At 26.5% G+C, this 19,227-nt stretch overlaps 1 protein-coding gene across 6 annotated transcripts in view; it reads left to right on the forward strand.

Moving 5' to 3' along the window:
* LOC129956465 (serine/threonine-protein kinase MRCK alpha-like) overlaps positions 1-19,227 on the forward strand; it is a 127,615-nt gene that overhangs the window by 77,884 nt on the left and 30,504 nt on the right. For 3 of the 6 annotated variants that reach the window (XM_056068360.1, XM_056068363.1, XM_056068361.1), the window contains exons 17-29: positions 600-772; positions 1,964-2,105; positions 2,859-2,902; positions 3,625-3,730; positions 5,015-5,139; positions 5,809-5,917; positions 8,102-8,250; positions 10,003-10,109; positions 11,792-11,824; positions 13,024-13,053; positions 14,429-14,607; positions 16,940-17,002; positions 19,023-19,128. In XM_056068360.1, the coding sequence (XP_055924335.1) occupies positions 600-772; positions 1,964-2,105; positions 2,859-2,902; positions 3,625-3,730; positions 5,015-5,139; positions 5,809-5,917; positions 8,102-8,250; positions 10,003-10,109; positions 11,792-11,824; positions 13,024-13,053; positions 14,429-14,607; positions 16,940-17,002; positions 19,023-19,128 (1,366 nt within the window). The remainder of the gene's footprint in view (positions 1-599; positions 773-1,963; positions 2,106-2,858; positions 2,903-3,624; positions 3,731-5,014; positions 5,140-5,808; positions 5,918-8,101; positions 8,251-10,002; positions 10,110-11,791; positions 11,825-13,023; positions 13,054-14,428; positions 14,608-16,939; positions 17,003-19,022; positions 19,129-19,227) is intronic. The other 3 variants (XM_056068364.1, XM_056068365.1, XM_056068362.1) reach the window with 2 other exon arrangements.

Here is a 19,227-nt window from a genome sequence, read left to right on the forward strand (position 1 = left end):
TTTTTAGAATTTCAAAACTCAGTAAAAATTTGAATTTTTGTCAATATTATATTCTAGTTTGAAGGGTTTTACAAATGATACAAGCTTTCATACTACATTATTTACGCTTCACAATATTAATAAAGAAGTTTGGTATAGTGAATTTCATAAAAACATGATTAATTAAAGTTTATTTATATTTTTATCAGTATATCCATTTTAGAATTATGTTACTATACTGATTTTTCTGTTTTCTAATATAATAAAAATGTGCAATGCATATTAATTAATTTATTTTTTGTCTATAGTTGTATATTTTATTTTGTTTAATATTTTCAAGATTCTTGAAATTTTTTAAAAACCTATTGACTGTTTTTTAATAATTGAAAAATCTTAAATTAAAAAACTGCATTAATTATGCTAATTGATACTGCTGATCTTTTTTTAGTTTAATTGATTAAAAAAACTCATTTTCATATAAAATGTGTTTTTTTAAAAATTATATTTTGTGTCCTATTAATATTTTAGTATTTCTGTGAAATGAGGTCTATCTTAATTTCGTTGATTAACAAAGGTTAAACTATGTTATTTAATTATTTTATTTACTTTTCTTTCTATAGCTTGAAATTAGACTTGAAGATCACAAGTCTGACTTATTGAAAGAACAGAGAGTACGAGAAAGAGCCGAAGAAAATGTGCGTCGTCTTGAGTCTGAAGTTGAGGCTCTAAAGCGAAGGCATGTTGGAAGAGCTTTTTCTCCAGAACAATCCGATAGTACTCAGGAATTGAATAGGTACCTGTTATTTCTAAACTTCAAAGCTTATTTATTATATCTTGTTGATAAAATATGGAAGACTTCAGATTAAAAACATTGACAGAATTTCAGATTTTTTTGGTTCTCAAATTTGAATTTTCTTCAATTGACCAATTATTTTCCTCTCATATTTCTAATTTAGTAAGATTTATGATAATGCTTAAACCATCCTGCAACATTTTTAGTATAGATGCAGATTGTGAAATACTATTTCTTTTAAGTAAAATTGCATATGTTTACAAAATTTTCAAGACCTTACTCTTCAAGATTTTAAGGATAGTTTATTGAATAGATGGACTGTTTAGTGGAACTCTTTGTACTCTGTGGATCATTCTCAATTAGTTAGTTCAAATTTCTGTAACATCTTTTAAGTTTTAATCTTATAGCACCTTCAGAGATGAATCTTATTTCATTGAAAAAGTGATTCTATTTCATTTATTTCTTTTAAATTAGCAAAAATTCATTGAAGCCGAAAATAATAAATATTATACTTCTAAATTTTTCTGTACAAGTTATGATATTTTTTTTAAGTAAAATAATTGACGGAGAAAATGTACCTAAATATTTGTCTTTGAAGAAATGTAAGAAATGAGTGAAAATCAACTCTCTGCATTAGAAAGTTTTGCTGATTATACTAAATTTCAAATTGTTATCCATTGCACTTCAAAAACAAGCTTAAAGTAGTCATTTTTGAACTTTTTATGATTGAAAACATGGTTATTGAATACAAAGCAATATTATTTTTTTAAACTATCAAAAGCGTTGAAACATTGAAATTGTGCACAATATAGAATGATTTTGAAGAAGAGATATTCAAATGTAAAGGTCTGAATGTTGATAAACTAATTAGGTAATTAACTTAAGAAATTATTGGTAAACTATAATTTGTTAGAAACAATTATTAATCTTATTTTCAGATTTCTTAATGAAATTATTTGAAAATGTATATATTACATGATTTGGAACAATTTGAAGCAGTGTTAGATTTTTACTCATTGATTGTCTTCAAGACTTTTGAATTAGAGTCATAATAATTCCTGCTTAATATGTGGCTATTAAGTTTGATTTACTTGAATAGGATTAAAGATCATTGGGGTGAAATGTCAATGAATAAAATACATTTTTTTTAAACATATAATTTTACTTTCATGAACATTCTTTATTCTACAGGTTAAAAATGGAACTTGAAAACTTAACCACACAGCATAAAGAAACTATTGTCCAGTTGCAGCAGAGGCATACAGCTGAAATAGCTGCATTGAATGAGCAGTTGCAGGAAGCTGAATTATCTAAATCCAGAGCTGAAAAAGAAGTGAGATTTTTTCTTCTTCTTTTTATGGATTGCTTCCATTTATTTAAAAAAAAAAAAAAAACTATAGAAATTACATTTCCTATTGTATTAATTTGTTACCAAATCTAACAACTTTTAGCAACCACTCAATAACCCCCCCCCCTTTTTAGAGAATTCATTTAGCTGCCAAACTATTAATTAATTATAATTTAATCCATTAATGAGAAATTAAATTATATTCAACTTGTTTCACAAAGAAGTGTTTCATTATTCCTAGTTAATAGTTTAATGATATAAATTGCTGTTACATGCTGTTTTTTAGTTCCTTTCTGATGCATTAAACATTTAGTGTCATTATTGCGCTTTATGTGCTGTCAGAATATTTTCTTTTTGTAGCTCTTCTTTAATAGAATTTCAGGGAATTTTTATATATTTATTTTGTTATAACTACAGAAACCGTTTCTGCAAATGTTCCCATGAATGATGTTTTAAATTTAATTAAATAACTGATGAATTAATTGAATTACTTTTCTATTAAAAGTTTTAATATTTTTTACCTTTCTTACTCACTAAGTATTCCTTATAAAACTTAACATTTTTTAATCCTTGATAGATATTTGCTTCATTTCTAGTTTTCCCTTTAATGTATTGGAAAGTTAAAAATGTTTTTTTTTAGAGCTTATGTTAAATTTTAATTTGCTTCTTAGAATCTGTTTTGTTTCAAGAAATTGTGTTTATTTGTATTTTAATTCTATTTTATTAATTTACCTATAGGTTGCTTTCTTTAAGGACAAAGTAGAACAAGTTCGATCTGAAATGTATGTGTTTTTATATGTTTTTAGTTATTAAAATTTTTTTTTGTTATTATTTTATTTAAATTTCTTACAATACATAATATACAGAACTTTTTATATGTAGAGGTGCTAAAATATTATTTACAAATATATACAAATTATTTTATTAGATTAGCTACTCATCCAGTAATCACAATTTTATCACAGTTTATTTTTTAAACATTAAATTTTAATTTATATCTTACTTTTATAGTTTTTTTTCTGCTTGAATGTATTTATTTCATCAATGAATATGAAATAGTTCTAGACTTTAAAATAAAAATTTACATTATTTATAATTTTTTTTTTTTGCATTTTTTAAAATATTATAATTTTTTTTATTTGAGTGTGATTTTTATTGATTTATACAAATTTATTTAAATACATTTATTAAAATATTTTATTTGATTTTTTTTATTGAAGTGTTAAATAAAATTGGATATATATATGTAATTTCTGCATATATGTTTTTTTTAAGAAGAAGCTTTAGAAAATTATTATGATTTCTTAGAATCAATTTTGTACCAATTTTTTATTTTGATTAAGCTAATAATGATATTAAGCATAATGATATTTTAACATCCATAATGCTTTCAATTTTTTATTCAATTTGTATGCACGTAATTTATCATCAGTATTTATTATTTCAGTTTGTATATTTTCTGAATGGGATCTTAAAGTATTTAAATTCTGATTTCTTTACGTAGTTCAGCAGAACATCAAGAACTCTTAAATGAAATCAAACGAGTTCATGAACGGGACAAGGCAATTTTACAAGATGAACTGAAGAAAATGAGTTTAGACCTTGAAAAGGTTATTATTTTTGTAATATTCAAATTGAATATAGTTGTATAGATTTTATGTTTTAGATATGAATTAATTTGAGCATTTATTGTATAGAAATTGTTTCATGTGGTTGTTTTGTAGTTATTAGTTTAAATTCTGTATGAAACTGAAAAAAAATTGCAGTTTTTTGGTAATATGAATTTTATTATATAAATTCAGCTTGAAATAAATACAGTTCATTGTTAATTCAACTCAGAATTCTTTATTATGATATTTATCTAAACTTAATATTTAATAAAATGTGAAAATAAAATAAAAATATAAATAAAAAAATAAAAAATAAATAAATCAAGATATAAAAAAATTTTCCCTATTAAAATAAGGGGAAAAAAAATGCTTTTAGCAGAAGACATAAATTGATAAGTTGCTTGTTTTCAGTGGAAATTTGTTTCTGATCTATGGAACATTAAACGTATTTATAGTGGGAGATATAAAAAAGTGTATCTCTGATTAAATATTTTTTTTTATTATTAAATTATTTTTCTTTGATAATTTCTAAAAATATTACAACACAAAATTATTTTTATTCTATCTTTGATATCAAAATATTATCTTTTTAATAATGTTGATCTTTTGACCAATAATTTTTTTCTATTTTTGATCCCTTAAAAAAAAAAAATAATTTAAACTTATTTTGCAACAATATATTTTATTCTTGAAAGGAAAGTCCCATCATCCCCTCCCCTCCCATCCCTTTTCCCCACATTGATAATAATCAAGATATAAAAATTCTCCTTATTTTTACACATTAATTAGGTTTCAATATAAGGGATGCTTTTAGTAAAGTTTTGGAATTTTTTTTGTACTTGTAATTGCAGTTAATTTCAGAATCCAGGTTTTGTGAAAATTTTTTTAAATGAATCTAAATTTAAATGCTGTTTTTTTTTCTTCTTTTTTTTATATGTTTGTGATATAAAATGATTTATATATAGAAAATTTTGAAAAATGCATAGTACTGTTAGGAAGTAAGTCTTTTAAAATAATATGAGAGATATGTCTATCAAAAATTTGTAGTTTAAATTATTTTCCCAAGAATTTCGTTAAGACATAATTTCATAAGGTATTTAAAGGAAATTTTTAGCAACAATTATTGTTGACAATCCAACTGGGCATCAAAGGTGGCATAAAATAAATTGGGTACTGGTCTTTCATAATAAAGGTACTTGTTTTAGTAATAGGTTCATAGAAAAGAAAGTTATAACTTTTAATTTAAGTTAATATGCAAACTAAAATCTGTTTTTTCTGTTTTAGTATGTAAAAGCTTTAAATAAGGTAGAAGAAGAAAAGAGGCGCCTTGAGAATGATTTTGTGCTTATAAAGGACAAAAAAGATTCCATCAATCAGTGGGAAGCTCAAATTAGTGAAATTATTCAATGGTAAGTCTTGAAGGATATTTGTTTTTAATATGGCTTGCCCATTCATCTATACCCAATCTTTTTGGCACATATTTTTTTCCTTCAAATTTATATTTTTTGCTATGATACTAATACAAAAATGTATAAATTTTATTAATTAAAAATAGTAATTAAACATGGTTGTTAAATCTTATTTCATTTTAAACCTTTTTGTTAGTTGTAAAATCACTCTCTATTTTCACTGGATGTTATAAATAATAATAATAATAGTGAATATAATCTCATTTTTGAAATTAATACATCTGCACTACAATGGTAAATAATTAAACTGGAAGGGGATCCTGAAAAATGCATGCATTCAACTAAAGTCTAATGCAAAATAAAAATATGGAAATTGAGACACGGTTTTTTTAAATTTAAAAATAGAGGCCTTTTTTGAAATTCAATTGATTAGAAACTTGCTAATTCAGTAATTTGAGAGACTTGAAGCTTATCACGAACTTTGCCAAAGTAGTAAAAGTTAATGGTTGTGTAATCTTAAATGTCTAAATTAAATAATAAATGAAAAAAAAGGCTTATAAATTATTTGTTTATAATATTTAACCATTCTCTCATATAATTCTATGTTGATGCTAAAAGTTTTTTTACTTGCTGTGTGTGTATATATTTCCCATATTTTTCTTTTTTTAGGGTAAGTGATGAGAAAGATGCAAGAGGATACCTGCAAGCATTGGCTTCAAAGATGACTGAAGAATTAGATGCTTTGAAAATGACTGGTGTTCCTCCTACCTCTACAGTTGTATGTATCTAATTTGTCTTATGTGACTGATTATTTTAATCAGCAAGGATAATAGAATTACTTTGTATTGCACATTGCCTAAGATAGAGGACATCATGAGTGTGAATGAGAAATAGCCCGACTAGCAGCTAGACCCCAGAGGATATGTTTAAGGGCACCTTAGAAATAAGCAGTGCTACAGAAATATTTTTCAAGATTGCAGTTAAATAGAAACTTCTTATATCCATCAGTAGCTTGAAATTTCTAATTTCAAATCTATATATTAAATTTGTTGCTTTTGGAATATATTAAATAACCATTATACGATATAAATTTCTTGTAGGTTTATCAATAAAAAGTTATATTAATGTTTGAAGTGTTAATTCAACTAATAATAGTATCAGTGCCTCCTATTCTACATACACTTCTATCTTCACCCAGCCAATGCACGTGCAAGAATCACTATTTTGATAATAAGATGTTCAATAAATAATGTGTAAATTTCATAACTTTTTACATGTAATAGTAAAAGTAACTATAAATAACATAAGATTTTAATCTTAATAATGCTTTAGAAAGGATCCCCATTCTCACAAATTACTCATGTTTTTTTTTTAGAGTAACCTCTTATAAAGGAAATTCAAGTATGTATGGTTCTTTCAAAATAGAAAAAGTCGTAACTACAATTATTAAACTTCTATCAAGTGACTCCCATGCTAGAAAATGATTGCAAATTTTGAATAAGAATGCATGTGCACATACACACAGGTGCTTCAAGCTAGGCCCACTCTGATTGCAGCTCGAATGACTTTGAATTCAAGAGGAAAAAATTGTTTTTTACTTCATTTCAACCAAGCAGTTGTATTCACAATGGATTTACATAGATACATAGATACACAATGAATTGATCCAAATTGGACTTCTTTACCTTATTGGTTAAATTTCCTGTGTTAATTTTTACAGTTGCATTGCTTTTTGTTATTTTAAAAGTTAAAAAAAAATGATCAAAAATGATTATTTTACTTCAAACAATAACTTCAGAGAGTGCTACAGCTTTGCAATCATAATGGATACTGGATTCAATATAGTAGTGATGGTGTAATTGTGAATTGCTTTCTATTTTTTGGACTGTATTTCCTACTGGAGGAAGACCGCAGTGGCTTGGTAAAGTTTCAGCTTTGGAACCGGAAGGTTTCAGGTTTGAGACCCAATTCCTCCGAAGAATCGTCATCTAAGTGGGTTTGATGCTCATGAAATCCATCGGGGGGCCAAACATCCTCTTGCTGATGTGTTGTGGAATTTTGGAGAGAGGATGCCACACCAGTCTCCCTTGCCTTCTTACCGCAGTTCAAAATTACACGGTCTGTTCCAAAATAGCCCTAGTGTTGCTTTAAAACTAAATGTTGATATAACTAAACTATACTAAACCTACTGGAGGAATTTGTTGATGTATGGGGTCATGATACCTATTTTGTTCCTAATCTTCCTAGTGTTGCTTTAAAACAGAATGTTAATATAACTAAACTAAACCAAACCTACTGGAGGAATTTGTTGATGCATGGGGTAATGATACCAATTTTGTTTCTAATCTTATATTTGGTTTGCTGTACTCAACATCTAGTTATTCAGATACACTAGATGGCTTGAAATGTCGGGTGGAGTGGATTTTATGCAAATTCTTTTTAACTCAGAAAGAGAAATTTGGCGATCCTTTCTAAGAACTCTACTGCTCAGTGAGAAGAGAAAAATTCTTGCACCCATGTTATTTGGAGACTTTGGAGCTAATTGAAAGCCAAGTTTCTTCTCTGTATGAATTGCCATCTCTTTTTAAATAGGTACCTCTTCAGGCCTCTTGATTTAGCCTTACTTATAGAAAAAGCATCAGAAAACCAAGATTATTTTGAATAACCTTTGACAAGAAATTGATTGAAACAACAGAAATGAAATTGCAATGCAATAATTGAACATTGGTTCATGAGTGTTTTTTTTTTCAGCATTTTAATTATGTTAAAATTGTTTTTGTATAGTTTTTTATTTATTAATAAAATGCTGTTAATGTGTTTAAATTAAATTAATCTAAGAGGAGGCATCAATTTAATTGTATATTTCCATTGAAAGACATTGACTTTTTCCATTTATAGATTTACATTTTGATGCTTCTTATATTAAACATATTTGTATATAATTTTTTAATTATTTTTGCAGGAGAAGAACTGGAGAAATAGGAGATCGCAGAAACTTGATAAAATGGAATTGCTAAATCTTCAGTCCAGTCTTCAGAGTGAAATCCAAGCCAAGCAAGCAATAAGTCAAGAGCTTAGTAAAGTCAGAGCAGATCTTGTTGCTGAGCAAAAGTATATATTGCATATAGATTTTTATTGAATAATTTTTTCATAAATGTTAAAGATTTTTTTTTAAATTTTAATTTTGTTCAATTATTTTCTCTCTTTTTAATTAAAATATTTTTAACAAAAAAAAATTATTTTATACTGTAAGGGATATAATCTCTTGATGATAATCTCTCTCCAAAAGAACATTACATAAAGTGGTTTTCTAGTGTTGTTTTTTTTTTAACTCTACCAAAAAAGAAAACCACACTACGAGAGATGCTCTTATAAGTTTTTTTTTTGTTTGTTTGTTCATTGAAATTTTGAAATGACTTTGTCCATTTCTGAAATTTAAATTGAAGGTTAAATCAGTTTGCTGTTAATTGTAATTACCATATTTTATATTGGCTAAGCCTTAAAAAAGTGTTTATTATATATAAAAAAAGTGTTTTTTATATACATTTTTTTTTTTAATATTTGAAGGTCACATCTAAAATTGGATAATTTTTCTTATATACATAATTTTTTATAGAAATAGTTATTCCTTCGTTTTCTAATTGCAAACAGCTAATTTTTCATTTTCCTCCAAATGTGGTTGAAATGGTGATTGAAATGTGTTTTATAAAAATATTTCTTTAGAATCAAAAATGTGGTGATAGAAATCTGCTACAACTTTTTCTTATCAAATATCATTCGGAAAATTTATGCAGTTTTTTTTATTCAATGAATTGGAGTTCCAATTGAGATTTATTGACTGTGATTGTGGTTATTTTAACTGGGTTTGTGGATTTTCATATTTTTTTAATTTCTTTATATTTTGTTTATGCAGTATGCCTTTGTATGTATTTATAAACCCAATTTTATGCACCAAACCTCTTCACTAAAACCCAGCCCTACCTAAAAATCCAACCCAACCTAAAAATCCAGCCCAACCAACTTTGCATATTTTGTCCTGGCAAGCTGGATTTTGTTTCTGAGGAGGAGTATAAGATGTAAAACGAGTTATTACCAAGGATGTCCTTGCTTTACATTCTGCCTCCCCTTTTATGAAATAGAAATTGGTATACTTTAGGAAACATTATAGAATTTGTACGGGTGGTTTGGCCAGCTCAGTAGGAAAGGATTAAGAAGGGGGGGGGGATCTCCTTTAAAGTTAAAATTATTATGATTTAAAGTGGGGGGAAAAAGATCAAATAAGATAGCCTTTCTAATCATTTCAGTAACTAATTTCTGAACTGTAAAGACAGGCACATATTTGATAAAATGATATAAGGAATTTATTATTTTATTCAATAAATATACTGCTGAATAAGTTATAAATTCTAAATTTTTACTCAGTCCCAGCCCTGTTTGTATTATTTAACAAAATAATTTTCGTAAGCGAACATTTTAACCTTCAGTGACCAGGTGTAAATTGTGTTGATTATGCTTGGCAGAAAGCTCTGTTTCATCATGTTTTTCTGCATTTTTAAACATAATGTGATATTTTTTGGTAATCTCTCAGTTATTCAATTATTTGTTACTAATTTTATTTAAACCATTCCTAAATTTTGAAAATGTAGTTTCCTTTGAAAAGGTTTATTTTTCTCATAGTTTTCAATTAATAGTCTAAATGCAATAAGTATTATGTTGATTGCTGTTATATTGCTTATATGAATAAATAGCCTCTTTAATTTAGGGGTTAAACCATTATTCACTGTTAAACTATATCAGCTTTTGAGTCTTTGATATAGATTATTATCAGTGTAAAATAATTAATAATCATTGGTATTTTTTTAGGGAGCATAAGGATTGTCTTCAAAAGATTGAAATCTTGAAACGAGATATTATGAAAAAGGATGCTCAAATAAAAGAATTGCAACATCGAATTGAATCTGGTGACAGCTGTGAGTTTTTATTTTTTTATTCTCTGTGCTTAGAATGTGTTTATGTAGATAACTTTTTATTAATATTTAGTGTCTTGAGTTACTTATATATAGTTGAAATGTTTTGAGCTAATTGAAGGAAATTTGGTTTAGAATCTTTACACTACATTTGTCAGATTTTTAACAAAATTGATTTAAAGGAAATCTATGTGTACAAGTATAAGTGAATGCAATAGCAAGAAAATGTTAAAACCTGGATGAATTAAAACTCGTACATAGGTTTAGCATCCAAGATGCAGATCTGTGTCAAATTTTGAAATAACCTGTTGAAAGATTGCACATTTATTGGTCTTTACATTCTTTTGGATGTAAACTTGTTATTTGAATAAAGCAGCAACTTAAATAAATAAAAATTATATATTAATCTTGTTACTAATATTGTGTTTCTGTGACAAATTTTGGTTTTAGTTGAAGAAAGAAGCATTCAAAATGCATATTTTCTTTTCTTTACTTAACTGCAAAGCACCAAACTCTCATGTACAGAATTTGAAAATAAAAATCTGAGCACTTGCATCATTCACAACCCCATACAAAATCCACAATTTTATTTGAGGAGAATGAAAATTGGAATGATTTCTTAAGAAAGTATTTAAGAATGTTTTGGAGATAACATTCATATATTTTTTTTTTATTTCAGAATATTAATTGATATTTTTTTACCTTAAAGAACAATGTACAATAGTTACTTTTTTCTACAAATGTGAAACTTTGAATTATTGAAAATAAGAATGGTTAAAAGCTGAAAAGAAAAATGGTTATTTTAATAACCTAATACATAATGTTTTATTCTATTTATTATTTTTTTATATTGTGGAGCAAATTTACTAAGAAAAATCTATGTAAAATTGACTAGATATAACAATTAATCCTATTCCTTCCTAATTTTTAAAACATTTATTACTATTAAACTAAATACTGGAAAAAATATATTTAGTACACTTCATAAAGTTATTTTATTTTCCTCTGCTACTTACTTCTCAGCATTTTTAGTGGCTAGAGATTAAATACTATCAAAATGAAACACTGTTAATGCATGTTCTTGTGTAGCTACCATTTACTAACTCATTTGTTATTTTTATTATTAATTATGTTTATTTCCATTAAAATGTGCTACATTAAAGAAATATATATTAAAAAAATTTCTTTCATGAAATATTACATGCATAAAAGATATTACTATTTTATGTGCTTATTATTGTAAAGCTATGCAGTTCTTGAATTGAAAGATTTTTCTTATGCACCATTTTATAACATGAAACTTTTTTAGTGTATGATATATGAACCTGTTTTCCATATCCAAATATTTTAATATGTTTTGTATATTATTGATTTTTGGAAATGAAATTCCATATAATTTTATGCATAGTTTATTAACATTGTTTGCAAAATTTAAAATTTTTTGAAATGCTGTTTTTTATGGTGGTGGTGCTTTATTATAAAATTCCTTTTTTAACATATAGAAAAAACTTATTTACAGACTGTTTGAATCTTTTTGGATGCCTGATTTTCTCTTTTATACATGCTGTCTTAAAGAATAAAAAAATATGACATTTAAAAATTAAATGATAATTTATTTGCATCACTAATTCCTCTTTTTCTTCTTTGCTGTGTTTAATTTTCTTTTTCCTTTCTTATTAACACAGCTGCTGATGTTGCAGAGATTCAATGTCCAAATGGTAATAATTTACTAATATTATAAAACTAATAAATTAAAAAGTCTTTATATATGCAAAATATTATTCATTTTGCATATATTTTTACTGTATTTTTAATAATGTTTATGGATATTTTTATGAAGATATTATTTATAGGTTAATTTAAAAAATTGAGTTTAAAATGCTAAATATGATTGATCAAAATGTGCATTGGAAAGAAATGCTTGTGTCTGTCTGATGTATATTTACATATTGATTCCATCATACATTCCAGAAATTTGTCTTCCTCAGGTTCTACTGAAAAAAAAAAAAAAAAAAAAAAAAATTAACCTTTTTGAAATTAATATTTTAATGTTATTATTGATTGATTTATAATGCTGAATTATTGAGATATCCTGTAGTATTATTTTAAATGATATGCATTAACCATTTTTCATTTTCATTTTCCTGATTTTAAAGTTTCAGTTATAATCAAAAATGTGATTTATTGATTTACAATGTTCATTTCACAAAGCACATATTTATTAGATATTTTAAGTTTATTTGATGCTGTAAATTCTTTCTATTCACAGTTTTAACTAAAGCAATAACAGTTTTTAAACAAGTCTATTTTAAATCTCCGTTTTTGCCTGCTATTTCCCCTTTTCATTATTAGAAAATCCCTTAAAATATTTTTAATCTAATCAAAAGATGGCTAAAAATTTTAAGTGCTTAATACAATAAATATTACATTTTATTCCAATACAATAGATATTCCTTTTTTTCTTTCATTTTCTAAATTAGTTTTGGCAATATATCACATACGTCACAGTTGTTCTGCGTGTAAGAGTTGTTAATTCATTTACAAGTTGATTAATTATTAGAATAGTTTTCAATCCTCTGGCAAAAGACCATTTAAATAAAGTCCTTATAAACCATGCATTTTAAAATAAATAATCGAAATAAAGAATGAATATTATAAAAGTTTAAAATGTTAATATATATTAGACTTTTCAGTTAATTATTTCATGTACTTTTTTTTAATAAGGCAGTTACCTAATTACTGACTCTGTTTGCATTTTCTTAGTGTTATTCAAGGCGTTTAATAATTTTGCTCTGATACTTTACACTTCTTACTTATTTATTATAATTGATTTGTAATTATGCTCTTAATTTTAATCTATTAAATTAAGTTAGATTCACACAATTTCTCTTATACATTTTCCTTTTTATTGCTTCAGGAGACAGTGATCCAAAACTTTTAATTGATGGTAATGTGCATATTTTTTTTTTTTATCAATATTCAACTTAATTTGTAGTTGAAGTGTTTAGATTATAATTACGGATGCTCAGTAAATGTACATTTTGTATATTATGTTTAAATTCTGTAACAATAATTATTTTGTGATTAAAATAAATAATTTACAAGAATTTAGAATATTCCCTTTTATTTGTGGGAGAATTTCTTGAAAGAAACTTGATTAAAAATTTTATAGAATTGAAGCTTAATTTGGCTTTGAATCAATAAGCTTTATAGTTAATCTTTATCATACGAATCCTTTATTATATTTAGTGTAATTAATTTTCTCTTTTTTAACAATTTTATAATGCATATTCTTTTAAAGGACACAAAACCTTGTGTAAAAGATTTTTAGCAATATATCGTTGAAGTCATTCAATTGTGAAATAAATTCTTATGTTATATGAGCAAAGCCTTCAGAGAAAGACAAGAAATTTCATTGTTTAATCTAAGTTTTGTTGTTTAGCTCATTAATGCTCAACTTGCAAAACATAAACAAAGCTTAAGTATAAATTTCCAAAAAATATATATTAAATCATGTTGAAAGCAGTACAATTAACCATAAAAGTAAATTCCAAAGGAAAATAAAATTTATTCTGATTAATGTTTTGAATTTTATTTTTTGGAAAAGTATTCAAATAGATTTTAAAATACTGTAAAGTATCAAAAAATATAAAGTACTTTAAAATTCTTTCTTGTACCCCAAAAGTTAAAAAAAAAAAAAAAAAAAAAAAAAATGATGAGACTTTGATTTTAAAATCTTGTTAATGGGTGATAAATGCCTCTTAAAAATTGTTTAGAAATTTGTAAAAAAATATTTGATTAAACAAAGCAAAACAAACAACATGAACAACAACAAAACAGTGGAGTGGATTTGGCTTAGCTATGGAAGTGATTGCTATATAAATAGTACTCTCAGTGTCAATAGGTTAAATTCTTAATAGATATAAGATAAAATTATATCATCTATAGATTTTATTGTGTTGAAATTTTTATATAACTTTTTTAGTTTTTTTTTATATAAATAATTGATATTATATATGGGCACTTCAGTATTTGAATTCTGAATATAGTTTTCATAAACTGCTATATTCAGCTTAAATTAATTGGGAACCAAAGTGATAATGAAAATTTTGAAGTATTTTATAACGATTAAATATGGAATTTAACATTATATGTTCTTAGATACTGATAAATCTTAAAATTCTTAATGTCCATATTTTGTTGTATTTCATTTTCTGAACATCTGCAAATTTTTTAGTTTCTCAAAAAAAATGAATTAATCACAATTATTTTGTTTTAATTGGGAAACTAAGTCATGCCTTTTTACTCCCCCATTTTTATAGTCCTCGATCGGCCTCCATCAAGAATGTCTTTTCTTGATGAGTTCCTGAAGAATACTTCACAGCGATTAGCTCACAGTGACAGTGGAGAATCAGCAGGGGCTGGTGATGAAGCTGATGTCGAGGATAATCAACCAGCTTCCGGCGGGAGCAATAAGTCTACTGCCTCTGAAGCTAGTGCCGTAAGTATAACTTACTATGATGTGTTTTGTGTAAAGTTACTTTTGTTATATTAATATTCCTGTACAGGTAAAAGAATGTTTTCAACCTCTTATTGGCCAATATAACTTTTGTAACACTTTATGCTGAGGATTTATTTTCTTCTATCTGATAGATTATTTTATTCACTTACACCATTTGTGATTTGTAGCAAGAGTAGTTCTGCAGATGATTAAATGAACTACATTTATTTTTTAGTTGATTAAAAAGAGGAGAATGTACTTTCTTTATAGAAAATTTAAGTCTTTATTTTTCTTAATAATATATTGCGTACGATCACGAGATTTCTCATTTTTTGCAGACCGAGCATTGTAGCCTAATCACAAGATATCTCATTTTCATGTTTCTTCGGTTGAATAAATGCATAAGTAACAAGAGGCAAATAATTTTGTTGCTTTACCAGAGTAATGAAGTCTTAAACAATCTTATGACATATGATTAACAAAATAAGTGAATGTCGACACTCCAAGCCTATAGAAACAATCAGTCAATACATCGGCATATCTGTGTCAATCATTTATCATACCTTATAAAGTGTTTTATTGTTGTACATTTTGTTATTTCGAAGTTTGTATTTTAATTTGTAAGGAAACAGATATTTAATATGTAAAAAATCTTATATAATAAATAGGTGCATAAAATATATAGTAATATTTAAGAATACTTTATGTAAATATAATATCAAATGCAAATTAAAAATGTGCATATGTGCATCCTATTGCTTGCCAAGCATGCTTCTTGAGATTTAAAAAAATATGTGGGCCCTGTGAGCACTGTATACAATGTGTTATAAATTGGTGGTCTTGGGATTCAAGAGGCACAAATTAAACCATAGAAGTGTTGGAGACTAGTTGACTATTCAAAACAATAAATATTTTTGGATGATATTGTGGCAAATTTGACATGCTTTTTTTTTTTTTTTCATTTTAAAATATGTTTATTGGGGATACTGTTAAATAATCTTTGCTTGATGCCACATAGCAATGGACACTGGAATAGAAACTGTCCAATGAGGTTAATCCTTCCCTTTCTGAATGGCATGATTGCATTCGTATTTGAATTTTTCTAACCTCTCAAAACTAACTTAATTTTTGAAACCATATCTAACATTACCTATCTTCAAATGTACTCATTATTATATGGTTAATTGTTAGAGATAGTTAAAATTAGGTTAATGTTGATAATATCTACTACATTTTATTACTTAATGAATAATACATTATTATTGTGTTTATGTGTTGCTACAGATATGAAACATTAAAAGAAATATATAGTGTAAATGTTGATATATTTCGTTAGTAAGTGAGGAGTTTTTTATGTGTCTAAAGAATTATACAATTTGGAGATCTTTAAAAAAACAGGCCAATATCTTTATTTAATTTGTATTTTCTGGAAGTAATTGTAAATATTATTGTCTGCCTGAAATTAGAATTAAGGTAATTTTAACCTGAAATCGGATTTAATTGTACAAATTTTTATATCTAAGTTTTATGTAAATAATTGAATGAACCCATAGAAGCATATTTCATTAAAATTCCTAAAGGAAGAAAGTATATTATTTGGGATTAAAGACAATTTCTCATTACATATTTTAAATTGCCGAGAATCTTTTCAATCATAATACAAAATTTTGTTGATTTTCATGCAATCCTTTTCAGAGTTCAACATAATAATAATAATAATAAATAAATAAATAAAAATTGACTGGAAATAAGTTCTTTTAACATATCATAATGAAAGCAATGATGACACCTCAGTTCAGAAATGAAGAGTGCTATAAAAAAGAAATGCAATTAAAGGACAGTTCTTAAAAACAGATTTGTCTTTAAATTATAATTCAAAATTTTGAATGACATTTATCTGAATTGTATTTTAGAAAATTATTTTCATATATATATATATATATATATATATATATATATATATATATATATATATATATATATATATATATATATATATTTCCATTGAGTAATTTTTAACAAAAGAAAAATATGTATGTTAAAGCTAAGAAGTTTCTGTCTGGGCAATATAAAAGTGGAATTACTATCAACAACTGCTTTAAAAAAAAGAAAGTGAAATTGAGGGTTGGGAAAAAATCAAATGAGTGATGGGCCTTGCATGAGAGGGAAAAGTAAAGAAGCATTGTAGAGTTGATCTGTGACTCATGTAGTTCTGTCACTGCATTACTTAATTGTAAGAATCAATGTTTTTCACCTTCTGCTGTTTTGTATATTGAGTAAAGTTTTTGAAAATTCTGTTTACTTTACTTATATGTCCATGTTTCTTTTTTAGGACAACTTCACCTTTTCACCTGTGATAGACTCTAGGCCTGTTATTAGTTTGCTGAGTCCAAAGGTATTTCATTCTTTCCTTAAATTGCATAATTTAGTCTTTTCTCTTTGGGGGCAGTAGTTACACATGCACGTAACAGGGGTGTTTGTGCTCCGGGGAAACCCCGGAATTCCGGGGATTTTGAACGTCGATACCCGGAAATTCCGGGGATCGTCGTTCAAAAGGAAGTAGGAATAATAATGAATTATTTATTTTGATCTGGATAATTTTGTTTGCTTTGAAAGCCGAAAACGCAAGGTCAGTGTGTGTGGTGAAAACTTTTCCTTTCTTTCTCCAAAGGCAGTGATAATGCGTGAAAAGGGGGAAAAAACTTCTTTTTTGTTCTTTCCTTATTGCGAGTTATGACTCATTCCCCCGGTTCTCGGACATTCTCTTCTGGATTCTTTTCGGCAAGTAGGCGCGGCAGAAAAAAAAAAGGAGAGAATTCGTTCGACCAGATGTGCGATCACGTGACTCTGGGTTCAAAGGTCTTATCTCTCCTGGCGTGGCGCCAATAAGTGGAGAAGGGGGATTTTTCGCCGTATTAGCTATTTGTCATTGATCATCGCTTCGCAACTTTTTTTTCTCCGCTGTGTAAAATTTTGGTTTCATTTATTGATGCACGTGTAAATTTTTCGTTTCGCTTATTGAAATATTTTTTTATTTATGTACGCAAGAGAATTTCACTTTGAAATTTCAGCATATGAAAGAGAAATTACCCCTTAAAAATTCATATCTAATTAGTTTTACAGCATTAGATCCAGAGCTAAGAGGTAAAACCAGTACAATATTAGCTTTTGAAATATTATCATCTTTTATGTCCCATATTTTTAGTGATAATGAAAAGTCAAAAGTAGAAGCTGAAATATGTTACACCAGAGTGATATTGATAACACCAAAGAAATACTCTACACATCTGATGAAAGTGGAAATCAAGTCAAGTGTACAATTGATAAATATTGGTCTAAAGTTTTTAATTTAAAAAATGATTTCACAAATGATTATAAGTATCCTACATTGGCTAAATTGGTCAAAGCCTGCCTTAGCTGCTTCCATAGCCCATTAGTGGAAAGTGCATTCAACTTAATGGATACACTTGTCACTGACTATAGAACCTCTCTTAAGATTGATTCCATGGATGCAGTGCAGACTATTAAATATGATTTAATGGCTTCTAAAGAAACCTCATGTGAAAAATATGGCTCAAAAAATCCAATGACTGATCCAATTCACAAAGATCTCTTACTGAATATGAACAGAAGTTGGAAAACATATCAAGAGGACTTAAAAACATGTATTTCAGATGAGTCACCTATAAAAGTCTCCGAAAAACCTTCTACATTAGCAGAAAAGCAAACTGCTTCTACCTCTGCATGTGCAGTTCTCGAGGAAATTTCTTCCACTGTAAATGAGGAAAATAAAAGTCAACCTTCCTGCAATTATGAAGTTCACCACAAAAGAAAGACAAGCCCACAAACATTAGAAAATTAAAAAAAAGCAGCAGAAATTAGATAATTTTTTTAAAAGAATTAATTCAGGTAATTTAAAATATTTGCATAAAATGTAGTAGTTTATATGTTTGAAAGTTTATAGTTATTAATTTTGCAAAAAAAGTAATTCATTGAACTTTTATAATTAGGTCATTCAATACTTCATAATTGTAATTTTTCATTTCTCCCCCCCCCCCTTCTCGAAACTCCAAAATGCCGGTAGTAAGTCCGTAAAAGTTTCAGGGGATTTTTTGGGGTCCCAGAAACACCCCTGACGTAATTGTTGAATTTTAAGTGCTTCTAAGGAATATGTGTATCAAATTTTATCCAATTTTATGCTATTTCAAGGGGTATGAAAGTGTATAAGATTCAAACAAATGCACAGACATTCAATTTTATATGTAGAAATAAAATTTAAACATTTAGGTTTTTGAAACCAATAAAATTTTATTTTGATTTTTAAGTTTTACATTTTTTTCAGTTGTTTAAATTGAATGTTTTTAATGATTTTGTAATATTTTAATATCTATATGTTGTTCTACCTTTTTTCATAGCCAAAGGCACATCAATTCTTAATCAGAACATTTCCATCCCCAATCAAATGTAATCATTGTACTTCACTTATGATTGGCTTGTGCAGGCAAGGTGTAGTTTGTGAAGGTGAGTTTTATTTCTTGGAATGTTATTGTGTTTCTTTATTAAGAATAGAATATTTTAAGTATGAATTTTATCTGAAAAAGCTCCATTTGGTAAATTTTG

Source organism: Argiope bruennichi, chromosome 11 (genome assembly GCF_947563725.1).
Source record: "Argiope bruennichi chromosome 11, qqArgBrue1.1, whole genome shotgun sequence".
Lineage (NCBI taxonomy): Eukaryota > Metazoa > Arthropoda > Arachnida > Araneae > Araneidae > Argiope > Argiope bruennichi.